This window comes from Propithecus coquereli, unplaced genomic scaffold (assembly GCF_000956105.1).
Source record: "Propithecus coquereli isolate 6110/MARCELLA unplaced genomic scaffold, Pcoq_1.0 Scaffold89, whole genome shotgun sequence".
In the NCBI taxonomy this organism is placed as follows: Eukaryota; Metazoa; Chordata; class Mammalia; order Primates; family Indriidae; genus Propithecus; species Propithecus coquereli.
In genome coordinates, this window is record NW_012155173.1 from 3,557,487 (window position 1) to 3,571,328 (window position 13,842).

General features: G+C 42.0%; 1 protein-coding gene across 1 annotated transcript in view; it reads left to right on the forward strand.

Annotated features, from left to right (window-relative positions):
• Positions 1–13,842, forward strand: part of CDK5RAP2 (CDK5 regulatory subunit associated protein 2) — a 194,998-nt gene that overhangs the window by 48,170 nt on the left and 132,986 nt on the right. Inside the window, 5 exon segments of the mRNA XM_012664386.1 lie at positions 1,723–1,885; positions 3,028–3,081; positions 3,895–4,014; positions 7,156–7,248; positions 13,166–13,384. Coding sequence (XP_012519840.1) covers positions 1,723–1,885; positions 3,028–3,081; positions 3,895–4,014; positions 7,156–7,248; positions 13,166–13,384 — 649 coding nt within the window.

Consider the following 13,842-nt stretch of genomic DNA (forward strand, 5'->3'; position numbering starts at 1 on the left):
CTTTATTTCCTTCAATCCAGCCTTTGAGCTATGCTGTATCTGTAAGGCAGTCACTATTGAGGAGCCCTGCAGTTCAAATATGGCCAACGTATATGTTTTATTTAGCCTACAGTGTTCTTAAGAGTTTGAATTAGTTGCCAATATTTAAAAAATTGAATTTCCCGTGACAGTCTGGGTTTCCAGCTTCCCTTGAAAGCCTAGAAGACATGACAGGGCTGGGCAGTGGTCCTGCCACTCCCTTTAGATGGTCTGGTACTCCAGTCTGTCCAGTCTGGCCACAGTCCCCACCTGGCCTCTGGCCTGCCCACTTTTTCCATTCTTTATCTAGAATTTGCTTTAAGGTAACGAAAAAAAAAAAAAAAAAAAAAGAAGAAGAAGAATTTTATAGAGGTATAAATTGCATGGAACAGTTTGGCGACTTCTACGTCTCCAGTTGCTTATGTGATGATTTCAGAGTTGAATCCCTAGAGGGCACTCTTGCGCCTCTTTCCAGGACTTTTGGCGCCTGGCACAGGGGCCACCCAGCACCGTCCCACTGCATTGCTGGGTGCTTCAGCTACTTTTATCTCCCTTCTCACCTTCACCCTGGGAAGCTGGGTGCTTTGCCAGGGTAGCTCTGTCAGACTTCCAAGCCTTTGTTCTTTCCACCAAACTAAGTTGCTTTCTAGGCTTAGCTATAGTAAGACTCTTCGGAAAGGTCCTCTGACAAAATGCTAATTGCTGAATGTTTAAAAAAAGTAATAATTATAGCAACTGTCATTTGTTGAGTTCTACCATATGCCCGGAGTGGAATAAGGTGGTTTTAAATAGCTTATCTCCAATCTTCTATTTTATAGCTGAGGAAACACAGGCTCAGAGAGGCTGAATTACTCGCCATGGTCAAAGAGCAGTTGACGTGAGGTAATTTGGTGGCCCAGAGAAGCGCGTGTTCAGCTCTCCCTGATGGGCACCCTCAGGGTGAAAAGGGTGGCAGAGCTTCCTTGAGGGGAGGTGATGTTTGATGACCTCTGGCAGGACACCTGGGTGCTTATCAGGCGGAGATGGGGGTAGTGTTGGGAACGGCATTTCAGGTAGAGAGACTAGTGTGAGCAAAGGCAGAGAGGCACAAAACAGCCCGGCTTCGGAAGAGAACCTGGAACAGAGACCGTGATGGTTTCCTGTGAGAGATGAGGCTGAGGCTGTCAGCAGGGGCCTCTGATCTGACTGGCACTCACAGCTAGGGCCTTGAATGCCCTGAGGAAGAATTCGGCCTTTATCTTGAATGTCAGTGTGTTTTTAAACTTTGCCCTGAGAAGCCCAGGAGAGCTATTCCCTGTTTTTTCCGCATTCACCAGAACAGCTCTGCTTTATTGGTTTTATTTGCTTAGGTTTTGGTGACATTTCTTTTGGAGAGAGGATTTCTCTTGGTCAAAAAAAATTAGTAATCCTTTGCTGTCAGTGGTGGGGGCCATTGAAGGTCTTTGAACAGTGGTGTGACTTGGCCAGACCATAGTCTGGCAGCTCAGAGTTGGATCGACTGGAGCCAGGCTGGAGACAGGGGGACCCGTTAACGTCACACAAATTCTGGCCCTTGATCTCCGACCTGCAAAAGATGATTCCATTTATGTTCAGTCATTGGACATGTCTACTTTGAAGATGTCTTGCCCCATTTCCTACCTCCTCCTGCTCCACTGAGCTAAGAGAGCAGCTTAGAATTAATATTTAAATTTTGTTCTCTTTTAGACTGATTGAGGAGTTGAAGCTGTCTTTGAAGAGCAAAGAAGCTTTAATTCAGTGCCTTAAAGAGGAGAAATCTCACATGGCATCTCCTGATGAGAATGTGTCATCTGGAGAGCTCCGAGGACTTTCTGCTGCTCTGAGGGAAGAAAAAGAGAGAGAAACTGAGGTGAGGTGACAGGACGTGAAGGGGAGGGCTTTAATTAGCCAACCAGACTCCTCTGTGGGAAATGGATGCACATTCAGCCTTCACGGTTCACATACAGTTTGCTTCTAAATATGAGTTCCCTGTCAGCTGAGGAGTGAACAGAAACCGCCTTTATCAAAGGCCCTGTCAGCCTCCTGTTCATATAAAGAGTTAGTTTAAGAAACAGTCCCATACCTGCTTGTCTCTATTTTACCATGGGTTAGTTGCCTGGGGACTTTATTTTCATCCTTTGGGGTTTCTTAGGATACAATGTGGTGCGTTGTACATGTCCATTTTGCCTTTGTGGTTAGAGACAGGCATGAGGCCAGCTTTGGTCTGCAACCTGGGAGGTACTGGGGGAAGGGAGCTAACCTGCACTGGGCCTGGCAGCGTGGGAGGGGTTCAGCGTATCGCCTTGTGCAGTCCTCCCAGCCACCTGGCGAGGCAGATCATTGTCTCCTTCTGGAGTTTAGAAACAGGCTCAGGGGAGTTATTATATTTTCCAGGCTCCAAGAGGTGGGTTACTAGTAGCTGACCCCAAAGCCTCCCTGAACTCCTCCCCTTCACTAGGCAGCCTCCCCAGCAAGCCCTTTTGAAGAGGGTGGGCAGACAGGGAAGCGTAGGTAGGTCTCAGCCTAGGTCTCCCACTGCATGTGGTACTTTCACATCAGGGGTGTTCTGGATGGTCATGAAAAGTCTCGATTTTTTTATGGAACGGGGTCTGTGTCCCCCACAGCAGTGAGTTCTGTAGTCTCGCTGATTAGTTTTTGTCCATGATCAGCCGTTGTCTCCTGCTCGTCCTTTTAACCTCTCCCCACTGCCCGGGTGCTGGCCTTCAGCAGGCCTTCTTCATCCTGTTCGGCAGCACCTGGCTTTCCTCTCTGTGGGGCTGGCCATGAGGCAGTGTCAGCTGCTTGTCTGCACGTTTTTCTTCACCCAAATCCACTCTCTTGGCCCCACTCACTCACTTTGGGTGGGGCCAAGAGAAGAAGGGGACACTTGTTTCAATGAGTTCCACAGCACTGGGGGAAACTGAGTAAACAAAGGGCTCATTTTAATTGTTCTGCTGAAGCTGTTGGATTGTGGGTCACTTCTGGGCAGTACCAATTAATGCTTTTTCTTAGGCTGCACAAATGGAGCGTCAGAAGGAAAAAAGTCACTTTGAAGGGAGGATCCAGGTACGTCGATACAATTTTTAAAAATTTTCTTGAATATTTATCCTATTCTTGCCTCTTATTTTGTTTGGAGTGCAACAGAAAATTCTGTGTGACAATTTCTGTCATTTATGGACTGCTGCCATGTGCCAGTCAAGTGTATGGCACTTTAGAAAGGGGTTCTCAATCTCTGCAGTAACTCTGTGAAGCAAGCATTCCCATTTTGCAGATGTGGTTCCTGAGGCTCAGAGAGTTGAGGTCACTTGCCCACAGTCGCATAACCAGGAAAAGGTAGAGCAAGGGTTCAGACCTGCCCGTGCTCCGTGGCCCCTCGGTCACAGCAGCTGGCACTGGTGTAGTGCCTGCCAGCTTAGAAAGTGCTTTCACATCCATTATCTCATTTGATCCTCACAGCAGCCCGGGAGGGAGGCAGCAATGATTATCCTTAGAAATGTACTGACTATAAATGTATAGTTCAGTCTCCATCAAAAGGAATGAAATTAATGATCTGTTATTTCCCCCAAATAACCTGGTATGAAAGGCTCTGATGTGACCGTATTCATATTCCAGGAGGCACTGGAATCCTTCCCGTAGGAATAGCTGTCATCGTCTTAACTGATCTGATCCCTTTCCCTTCACCCAGCCCTGTTGCCGTGAGCGGTAACACACTAACTTGGAGCCAATGCCACTACATTCAGCTCGACTTGGAAACATTAATCACAGGTTGACAGGAATAAGATAGAATAACTGCATTTGAGTGTGCTCTTAAAGATATATTTACAGTGCATTTTGGTTGGAACGCATCAACTTAGTGAATCTTTTTCTAATCTAATTTAGGCACTTCAGGAGGACCTGAGAGAGAAGGAAAGAGAAATTGCTACAGAGAAGAAAAATAGTTTAAAGAGGGATAAAGCCATTCAGGGTTTAACCAGTGCATTAAAATCAAAGGAAAAAGAGGTATGTCTGAGATACTCGAAGTGAGATTTTTCTTTATTAGCTTCTGTGACTGGCTTGTTTCTACTCTGAATCTTTAGCTTTGGATGAAAAGTTTATAAGAGAGCGGAGATAGTATGGAAAGGGGGGGACGATCCTTTAGTCTGTGGGAAATTCTTTTGGTGTGTCTAATCCAGTGCTGTCCAGTAGAAATATGAGTTAGGTACGTAATTTTACATTTTCTAGTAGCCACATGAAATGAAGTAAAAAGAAACAAGTGAAGTTAATTTTAATAATTGTGTGTTTATATCTTCAACATAATCATTTCAGCATGAAATCAATAGAACACAAAAGTAACATTTTTTTTTCAGAACAAAGCGTTCGATGTGCTTACAGCACACCTCGATTCAGACAAACCACATTTCGCTTGCCGAGAGCCACATGTGGCTAGTGGCTACCATGTTGTACAATGCAGGTCTGATCTTTTGAAGGATAACAGAACGCAGACAAAGGAGCTGTGGGAGGCAAGGCCATAACTGTGAATGCTGGGGTACCCTGTTGTCTTTGGGTTCCAAGGTGGTGGCTGATGGTTTTGTATTGTTTTCTTGTTGTTAGCACGGCAGTCTGTTGTGTCCCAGTAACTATGCTAGGCACAGATGCAGAGATGAAAACCCAGCTCTGTTTGCAAGTCTGGTGGGGACTATAGAGTGATGGGTGCTGTGACTGAGGGAAGTGCAGGGGCTGGGGAGGTGGACAGAAGGAGACCTGATCCCGATTAGATGTGGATGTGGGGATGGGGAGCAGCATTTAGACAAGAAGATTCTGAGCTGCATCTTAAGGGATGAGTAGGAGCTAGTTGGGAAGGCAGGCAGGGACAGGGATGCCTTTTTGGGCAGAAGCAAAGGACACTGGTCAAGGCATTAAGACAGGAAAGACACTGATATGTTCCACAAACAGTTTGGATTTGTCAGAGCACACAGCGCAAAACGTACGGGAGACAAGAGAAGAAGCTGGAGCAGTTGCCGGGGGCCAGCCAGTGGAGGGGTACTAACCCTCCTGAGCTGCTTGGGTAGCACTTAAGGCCCCTGAAAGCTCTTAAGCAGGAGGGGTCTGATCACATTTTCATTTTAGAGAGGTCTCTGGCTGTATTTGGAGAGTGGGCTGCAGGAGGGAGAGAATGGAGGCAGGGAGGCCAGTAGCTGAAGCAAGAGCCAAAAAAGGCTGAATTAGAACAGTGGTCACAGCAAGTAGGAGTGGGTGTGAGGGGCTTATTCAAGAAATAAAATTAGATATAGAGATACATGTTCTTTATTCCAAAGTTTGGGATGAGAATGAGTAAGAATGTTTACTCTCATCACTTGTCTTCAGAATTGTTCCAGAAGTCCTAGCTAGTATAATAAAGTAAGAAAAAGAAATAAAATGCATCATCACATCATCAGAAAAAATATAACTTCTGTTATTTGTAGACAATATAATTGTACATATAAAAACACTGTTTGAATCTATAATAACACTAATAAATGAATTTAGCAAGGTCACTGTATACGAGATCAATAAGAATAAGCACCACATGTACTCGCCATCAAATTGGCACTAACTGATCAACACTAAGGTGCTCACATGGTAGTAATACTCATTGGGGGTTGGGGGTGGGGGTGGGTAAACTAGCAACTAATGGACACAGCATTGTATGGGGGAAGGACACACCTCTAATCCTGGCTTGGGTGAGGCAAAGTCATAACATGTAACCAAAATGTTTGTACCCCCATAATATCCTGAAATAAAAAGAAACAAAGAAAAAAAGAAAAAATAAATCTTAACAAAACCTATTGAAAAAAAAAAAGAAATAAAATTAGAAATAATTAAAAATTAGAAATAAAATTGGGCAAATTAGATAATTAGAGTAGGACTTCACAAAAGGAGCAGTCAGGGATGACTTCTAGGTGTCTGGCTTATGTGACTAGGATACAGTGGTGCCACCAACTCAGTTCAAAGCATAGAAAATAGAGGATGATGGCAAGGTGGGGTGTTGGGGGAAGCTAAAGCTTGGAGAGAACTCAGGCCTCAAGAAGTTGATCTGGGAATTACTCATATATAAGTGTGAGTTAAAATTCTGATGGTTGGCTGGGCACTGTGGCTCAAGCCCATAATCCTAGCACTCTCGGAGGCCGAGGCAGGAAGATTGCTTGAGCTCAGGAGTTCAAGACCAGCTTGAGCAAAAATGAGGCCCCTGCTTCTATTGAAAATGGAAAAAATTAGCTGGGCATGGTGGCATGCACCTATAGTTCCAGCTACCTGGGAGGCTGAGGCAGGAGCCTGAGGCTTGAGCCCAGGAGTTTGAGGTTGCAGTGAGCTATGATGATGCCACAGCACTCTAGCTGTGAGACTTTGTCTCACACACACACAAAAAAATTCTGATAGTTGACCTACTAATCCACGGAGAGTGTAGAATGGGAAAGGAGAAGGCTAAGGATGGGACTGCAAGGGATGTCAGGATTTCAGGGATGGGGAGAGGAATGCACAAGGAGACAGAAGGAATGGTTGCCGAAGTAGGAAACTAACCAGGAAACTGTGGTGTCAAAGAAGCTCAAGGAGTGCAAGTGTTTGAGTGAGAACCAGTGTCAGATGCAACAGAGATTTGGCTCATAATAAAGGCCCAGCTGGGGTTGGAGCTGAGGTCGTGACACCAGTGGCGGAATGGTTGCGGGTGCTGGCAAAGTCCAGGGCGTGGCCATAGTAGTTCATGTTTGACTCCTGGGTCTAGGAGAAGGTCTCTAGAGAATAAGGGAGTCTGGGAATAGCCAGGCTATAGGTTGTTGGGTGGGTCTTCCATATGGATAATAGTAATAGTAACACTTAGTATGAGCCAGGCATTGTATTAGCACCAGTACACATTCCTCATTTAATCCTAGCACTGTAGTTGGGTGAGTGGTGGTATTCTCATTTTACACTTGAGGAAAGGGAGTCTCAAAGAGAGTAAGTATAATACCTTGCCTGAAGTCAGCTTAAAGTAAATGGCCTAACTAGAAACCCCACTCAGGTCTTTTCTGACTACAGAGCCCTTGGTTATAAACCATACACAACTGAGCAGGAAGAGCATGTGGGCTGTGCAGAGAGAGGAGAGCCCAGTTGCATACGTGGCTACTAGTCCTTATTTTTCCCCAGGTTGAAGAACTTAACTCTGAAATAGAAGAGCTCAGTGCTGCATTTGCTAAAGCCAGAGAGGCTGTGCAGATAACACAGACCCACGAATTCCAGGTAAGTGTTTGCTGTGGCTTAAGTGGCTATCTTTTTGATCCTGACTCCTGTTGAGGTGAGGACTTTGCAGCTGAAAGGAACTTGGATGATTTTAATAAGGAGAACTGTGGGTGGTCTTTAGTGATAGAATTCGCTCAGTCTAATTAAAGGGAGATTCTCCACCACCTTTGGGAGCTTCTCCAGCCCCCGCCTCAATATGATAATGATAATCCTAAGTACCTCCACAGTTAGGAGTGCTGATTTTACTCTGTGCCAAGTAATGGTGCAAGATATGTAGATTATCTCATTTAACACATTGACTGCCACACTAGAAAAAAAAAAATTTTTCCTCAGGGCTATGGTGTTTTATAGAATAGAATAAAAATTTCAAAAACAAAATGATCCTTCCTAATTTAATGAAAAATTTGTTATTTTTTATTGTTTTGTGTGCATGAGTTATATGCAGTTAAATTGTCAGTGTTAATTGTAACAATAAGAACATTAACAGGTAAGATTTTCACGAACCAACTGCAAGGTTTTGCCCAGGGGCTATGCATCACGTGCATGTATGCTACAGCATGGCAGCGTGAGTTGCCTGTGCACCATGTGACTCCCAAGGTAAAGAGACATGTGACTTACATATGCTTCACGAGGCCCTGGGCTCAAAACTAGCAAGAGTTAAATGCAACTCACATGGCAGTTAATGTGTTAATCTTCACAACCCTGTGGGGAAGGTAATTATCATCCCCCTTGTATTTGTGAGGTTTTGAGGCTCAGCAAGGGTGTGCAGCTTATTCATTGTCACACAGCTAGCAAATGGTGGAGCCAGGATTTAAATGTAGTAATTGCTAATAATAACAGGAGACATTGATGGAACACATGGTATGTGCCAAGCCCTGCTACGTGCTCCCCGTAGATTATCTCAGTTATCTGCACAACAGCTCTATGAAGTAGGCTCTATTAATATTCTCGTTTTACTGCTGAGGAAATCCTGGTTAGATTCCAGTACCTTGCTCAGGGTCCCAAATCTAGTAAGTGGTAGAGCTCAGATTTGACTCCAGAGCCAGTTTCACTCCCAGGCTTGCGCTTTTACCTGTCATCCCATACCTCCCCTCACCTGGCTGCTTCGGTTTCAGCTGCTCCATTCCAGGTTTCTGTTCCAGGCCTTGCTGTTTCTGACCTGCCTTTCTCTCCCCCGTCCCTGCTGATTGGCCCCTGACTTTCCCTCTCTTTTCCTAATTTTAGTTTTGTATTTTAAATTATTTTAGCATTTTTCTTTTCTTGTTTCTAGTTTCCCTATATAGTTTATACCTATTACTAATAATTTAATGAATCAATAAAGTTCCATCATCGAAATAAGTCCATACTGCCTAAAGCTCTGTCCTCCCACCCCTTGCACTGATGTTGCTTTTAGTGGTAAAGTAGAAGTTAGAAGTTAAATCTAATTTAAGACTGTTTGAGTTCCAAGATTCATATCCCCTGCCTTATCTTTTGCAGAGCTTTGGTTCACAATAAGAATAATTGAAGTAATTTGGTTTAAGTCCTGAAGCTCTGCTTTGAGGATCTCAGACTTGCCTTCTCCCACCATTTTACCAGTGGTTGATGAAATGGAGCTGAGATTACACTTTAAACTGTAGTTTTTTTTTCCTGGCTTAGAAAATAACATGCTTTAAAAGCTGAATTTTTAGGAAAACCTTTCATATTTTCCATTGCTTGGAAAAAAAGTGTGTTGGCAATTGATAGCCAGAGAGATCAGACATGCTTATAAGCATTGTGGTATTTTACTTGTTATGTTGAGCCTTGAAGGAGAAAAAGGAGTCTTATAAATTTAAATGTTACCCAGATTTATTACTTACATTTATTAATTTAATAACTGTAACTGTCAGTCCTAGTTGAAAGACTTCAAGAATGATCTTTGAGGTTTTGTGATACACAGCGTTGATCAAGTTTCTTGCCTTGCAATGCAGAGAGATCAGGAACTGTTGTAACTCCTTACTTTATACATGTCAGGTCGGCTTTGTGGAGAATCTTTAGTCCTTACCCAAGGAGGTAGCAGGTTTACAAACTTCAGTGAATTGGTGCCAGGACTCAAGTTCAAGTCTGTCTTCAAAGCCTATATTTTTTCCATTCCTCTGGTTGTGTGGGGGGGAAATGCACACACTATGCTTATATTGGTTGTTTCATTGTGAAGTAGGCATAGTCTGAATGTTGCACAGACACTTGTAGATGTGTTTTCTTTCATGGGATCTTTTTGGGGTAGTGTGTGATTTGAAATATTAATAATTGCAACATGAGTAAAATAGCCAAAGTTCATAGGGTTGACAACAAGCCTGACACTGAAGCAACAGCAAGTGAATATTTAAACTCTTGAAGTGGTTGCCAAAATTTAGAAGCACAGAGATATGAATTCTAATCACAGGTGTGACACTGTCAAGGTTATAGTGTGGGCTGGCTGTTGTTACCTCCATACCCATTAAAAAAATATTTTCAAATTGGAAATAGCATCCCCCCAGCTGTAAACGTAAAAATGCACATTGTAGGAAATTGATAAAATACTTAAAAGTAGTAGAGAACTGTCGATAGAGATCACCAATAAATTCACCTCTAAAGATATTCACTGTTAATGCCTTGACTCTTTAGTACATATTTATACATACACAAAATAGAGGCTGTTACTTCCCATTTCACAAATGAGGAAACTGAACTTCAGAGAAGTTAGCTTTCTCCAAAGTCACACAGCTACAATTGGTCTTTGAACCCTGGGCTTTCTGACTTTCTCTTTATTAAACTCATGTTTATGCACAGTGGGCAAGAACGAATTGTTTAATATTATATTTGGCCTTCAGTTTCTGACTATATCTTATTGGACCAAATATTTGCCACCTGGATATCATGCAGAAAAAGATAAAAAGCCTTCCAAAGAAGTTTTTCAAAGGGCCAATTAATGAAAACGTAACATGGAAAGTATTTTTATTAGTAGAATCTATGCATTTGAATCCTTTGAGCTTGGATTTTTTGTCATCATTATTTATGTGATAATTCTGCAAAACTTTCATCACTTTATAATAACTTTTAATAATAACCATTGCTGTCCTATGTTTTACAAGCCCCTAACTAATATTCCTGTCTCTAGTCTTCTTCCCTCTAGACTGCTTGTTTTAATTCTTGCTAGTTAATTGCTGTTAATTGGAATCTTCACCACTAATGACAAGGTAGTGTATTGCTGAGGAAAAAACACAGGCTCCGGAATCATTTGAATCGATGGTCTAAAAACAGACTAGTCACTTAGCAGTTCTGAGCCTTAGTCACTTAAATGGGCACGATAATGTATACTTTGTGGGATTGGTGTGAGAAATGGAGATACAACATATAAAAGCTCTTGGTAGACACAAATCTACAGATTTTGGAAAGAAAAACAATCAAACAAAAAAGCACTTGGTTTAGCTCCTCATATATAATTAGTGCTTGATAAGAGGCAGCTATGAATATAGTTCAAGATGAGCATTTTCCAGTCATCATTTACCTTCTTTTGTTGAGATTATTTAAATAAGCACTGCCAAACATTTTTTTTTTGGCCTTGATATCTAGGTTTCCCACTTCTTTTTATTTATTTTAATTTCAAAAGAAAGAAAACCAGAAGATTTTATAAACTTACTTTTAAATCTGCATGCAGTTCACCCTCAGTTCATGTTGCTGTGTTCATAGCAGTTCAGGGAACGTGGGATCAGGTGTCTGGGCTTTCGGTGGCCCAGGAACAGCAGAGCTCCTCAGCCCCAGATCGAATGTGGTTGTAGCTTAGCTCTCCCGAACAACTGAGTTGACAGCCTCAACAGCCAGGATGTAACCAGTGGTGGTGGCAGAGATGGATTGCCTGAAAAGGCTGAGAAGCTGGGGCCTTTATTTCACAGTCTGAGTTATGACCTTGACAGCTCAAGTATCATTTGTTTTTGAATTCTTAATCCTGACCCACAGCCTTAATTCAAAGAGGAGCTTAAAAGAAAGTTTATTTTCTCCTGATTAGAAGTATTAGTATAGTTCAAGATTTTTTCAGAGGGCTAGAAAGAAGAAAAAAAGGAAATCCTGAAATCACCCAACCACTGTTAACATTTGGATCTTTTTCCTTCTAGACTTCTTCTAGATTTCTTTTTAGATCATTTATAATTCGGTCATCTGTTTGTTCATATAATGTTGCAACTTAGAAATATTCCCATGTTATCAGTCTTTGTAAATATAGTTTTAAGATTTCATCATGTATCTTTATCATACTTACCATTTTTTTTTTTTAAGAGGGAAAGTCTTGCTGTGTTGTCCAGGCTGCAGTGCAGTGGCTGTTCACAGGTGTGATCGTACGCACTACAACCTTGAACTTCTGGGCTCAAGGGATCCTGCTGCCTCAGCCTCCTGAGTAGCTGGGACAACAGACATGGACCACCATGCCTGGCTTTTCCATTTTTGTGTTATGCATGTTTAGGTTATTTCTTATTTTTTACTGTTATAAGTAATTCTGTGATGAATGAGTTTGTATATAAGGCTGTTGTTTCCCCCCTGTGGTTTGGATTCTTTTGAGATTGAATCCTAGGAACGGAATTACTGGGACAAATGTGAACATTGTTTATACTATACGTACACACTCTATACATAATCTGCCAATAGATAACAGGTGCTTGGCCAGTTCTTGAGGAGTGATTATTAAGAGCACCATTTCACAAGAAGCTCGTCAGCACTGGATGTTCTCATTTAAAACAATCTCACTTGATAAAGGAGAACTCGTTTTAATTTACCCTTTTTGAGTATTGGTGGGTCAGAATATTTTTTTTTGATATGTTTGATAATTACATGTGTATTTTCTCTAGTGAACTATATATTAATGAAATTAAGATATTCTTGACTCATTTAGCTCTTGGACTTTGCTAAAGTTGTAGCCTTTCGGGGTGGCCATTGAACCACCATGCTGACCACTTCTTTTTTTCCAGATGACCTTGGGTTTGAGCCATTCTAACATGGATGAACATTACAAGTGCTTGGATCCATCACTGCTTTTTGTCAACCTAAGTAACAAACAGAGAGGCTCTCTAAAAGAAAATGATGTTTATTCAGGAATAGGGCATTGCAATGGGAATGTACATGCTTTAGTAAACTATGTGCATTTTCAGGGAGGTAAAGGAAGACAAAGATTTTTAATGAAAAAATGAGGAGGATTACATAATTGTTTTGAGATAATTTTCCTTGGCTCCAAGGGTCAATAGCAAGGGTAACACTAGTCTGAGGTTGGACAGCCAATTGCTGGGCAGAAGTATTTTTTGTATAGGGTCATGATGGCCTCGTGGAAGGTTGTGGTTTTTGCAGAGTCTGTTGATAGTTTTTGCTATCAGGCATTTATCTATGAGAACTGTCTCTTCATAGCCTTACCCAAATCTGTCAAGGTGTCAAGGTTTTGTTTTTTTTTTTTTTAAAATGACTCCATTTTTATTCTGACCATTTTCACATTTTCAAATGTAGCTTGTTATTTTCTACCTTTTAAAAATGACTTAATTTTTTTAAACCATTATAAAAGTAACGTGTTCATTCATCTTAGAACATTTGGAAATACAGAGAAATGAAGGAAAAAAAATCAACTTTAGTCCCACTTGACTAAAGACAGTCACTGTTAGCATTTTGTGCTTTTCTTCTAGTTCTTTTAAAAAAATACCTCTTTTACACAACTGTAGACTTTTCTCCCTTTCCATCAACATCATAACAAACATTATCCTGTGTTATTCCAAAATATTCATATTACTTTTGCTTTGGATTTTGAATGTTGTCTATCTTAATCTTTTTGTTTTCTTTTTTTCCCCCAAGGTGGAAAAGGAGCCCAGATTTCTTGATTGGTTTCATGAAGTATGACAGTAAGCTCATCTCCCCTTTCTCCCCTCTCTCCCCTCTCTCCACTCTCTTCTAGGGGTCCAAAGACTACGAGGCTGCTCTGTCAGGAAAGGAAGCCCTCTTGGCTGAGCTGCACTCAGAAAACCTCTCCAAGAGTACAGAGAACCACAGACTGCGTAGGAACATTAAGAAGGTCACCCAGGAGCTGAGTGACTTGCAGCAGGAGAGGGAGAGACTGGAGAAGGACCTGAAGGAAGCCTGTCGAGAAAGGAGCAAAGGAGACTGCACCATCCGTGTGAGTACCCCCTGCCCTCTGACAGTGGGCTGGGGCTGTGTGGCTGTTTCTGGTTATAGGGTGATATTCAGTGCAGAAAACGTAGAAAAATCTGAAAATTATGAAGAAGAAAATAAAAATAAATTCATTGTCTCATTACCTAGAAATGATGACCAGGCTTAACTATTTGATGTTTCAGTCCTTTTATTCTCTCCCTCTCTCTCTCTCTCTCACACACACACACACACACACACACACACACACACACACACACACACACACACACACACAATTGGTATCAAGCTGAAAATATAGGTTTGTAGCCTGCTTTTTTTTTTTTTTTTTGGGAGATAGTCTCTCGCTGTCACCCTGGGTAGGGTGCAATGGTGTCATCATAGCTCACTGCAACCTTGAACTCCTGGGCTCAAGTGATCCTCCTGCCTCAGCCTCCTGAGTAGCTGGGACTGCAGGTGTGCACC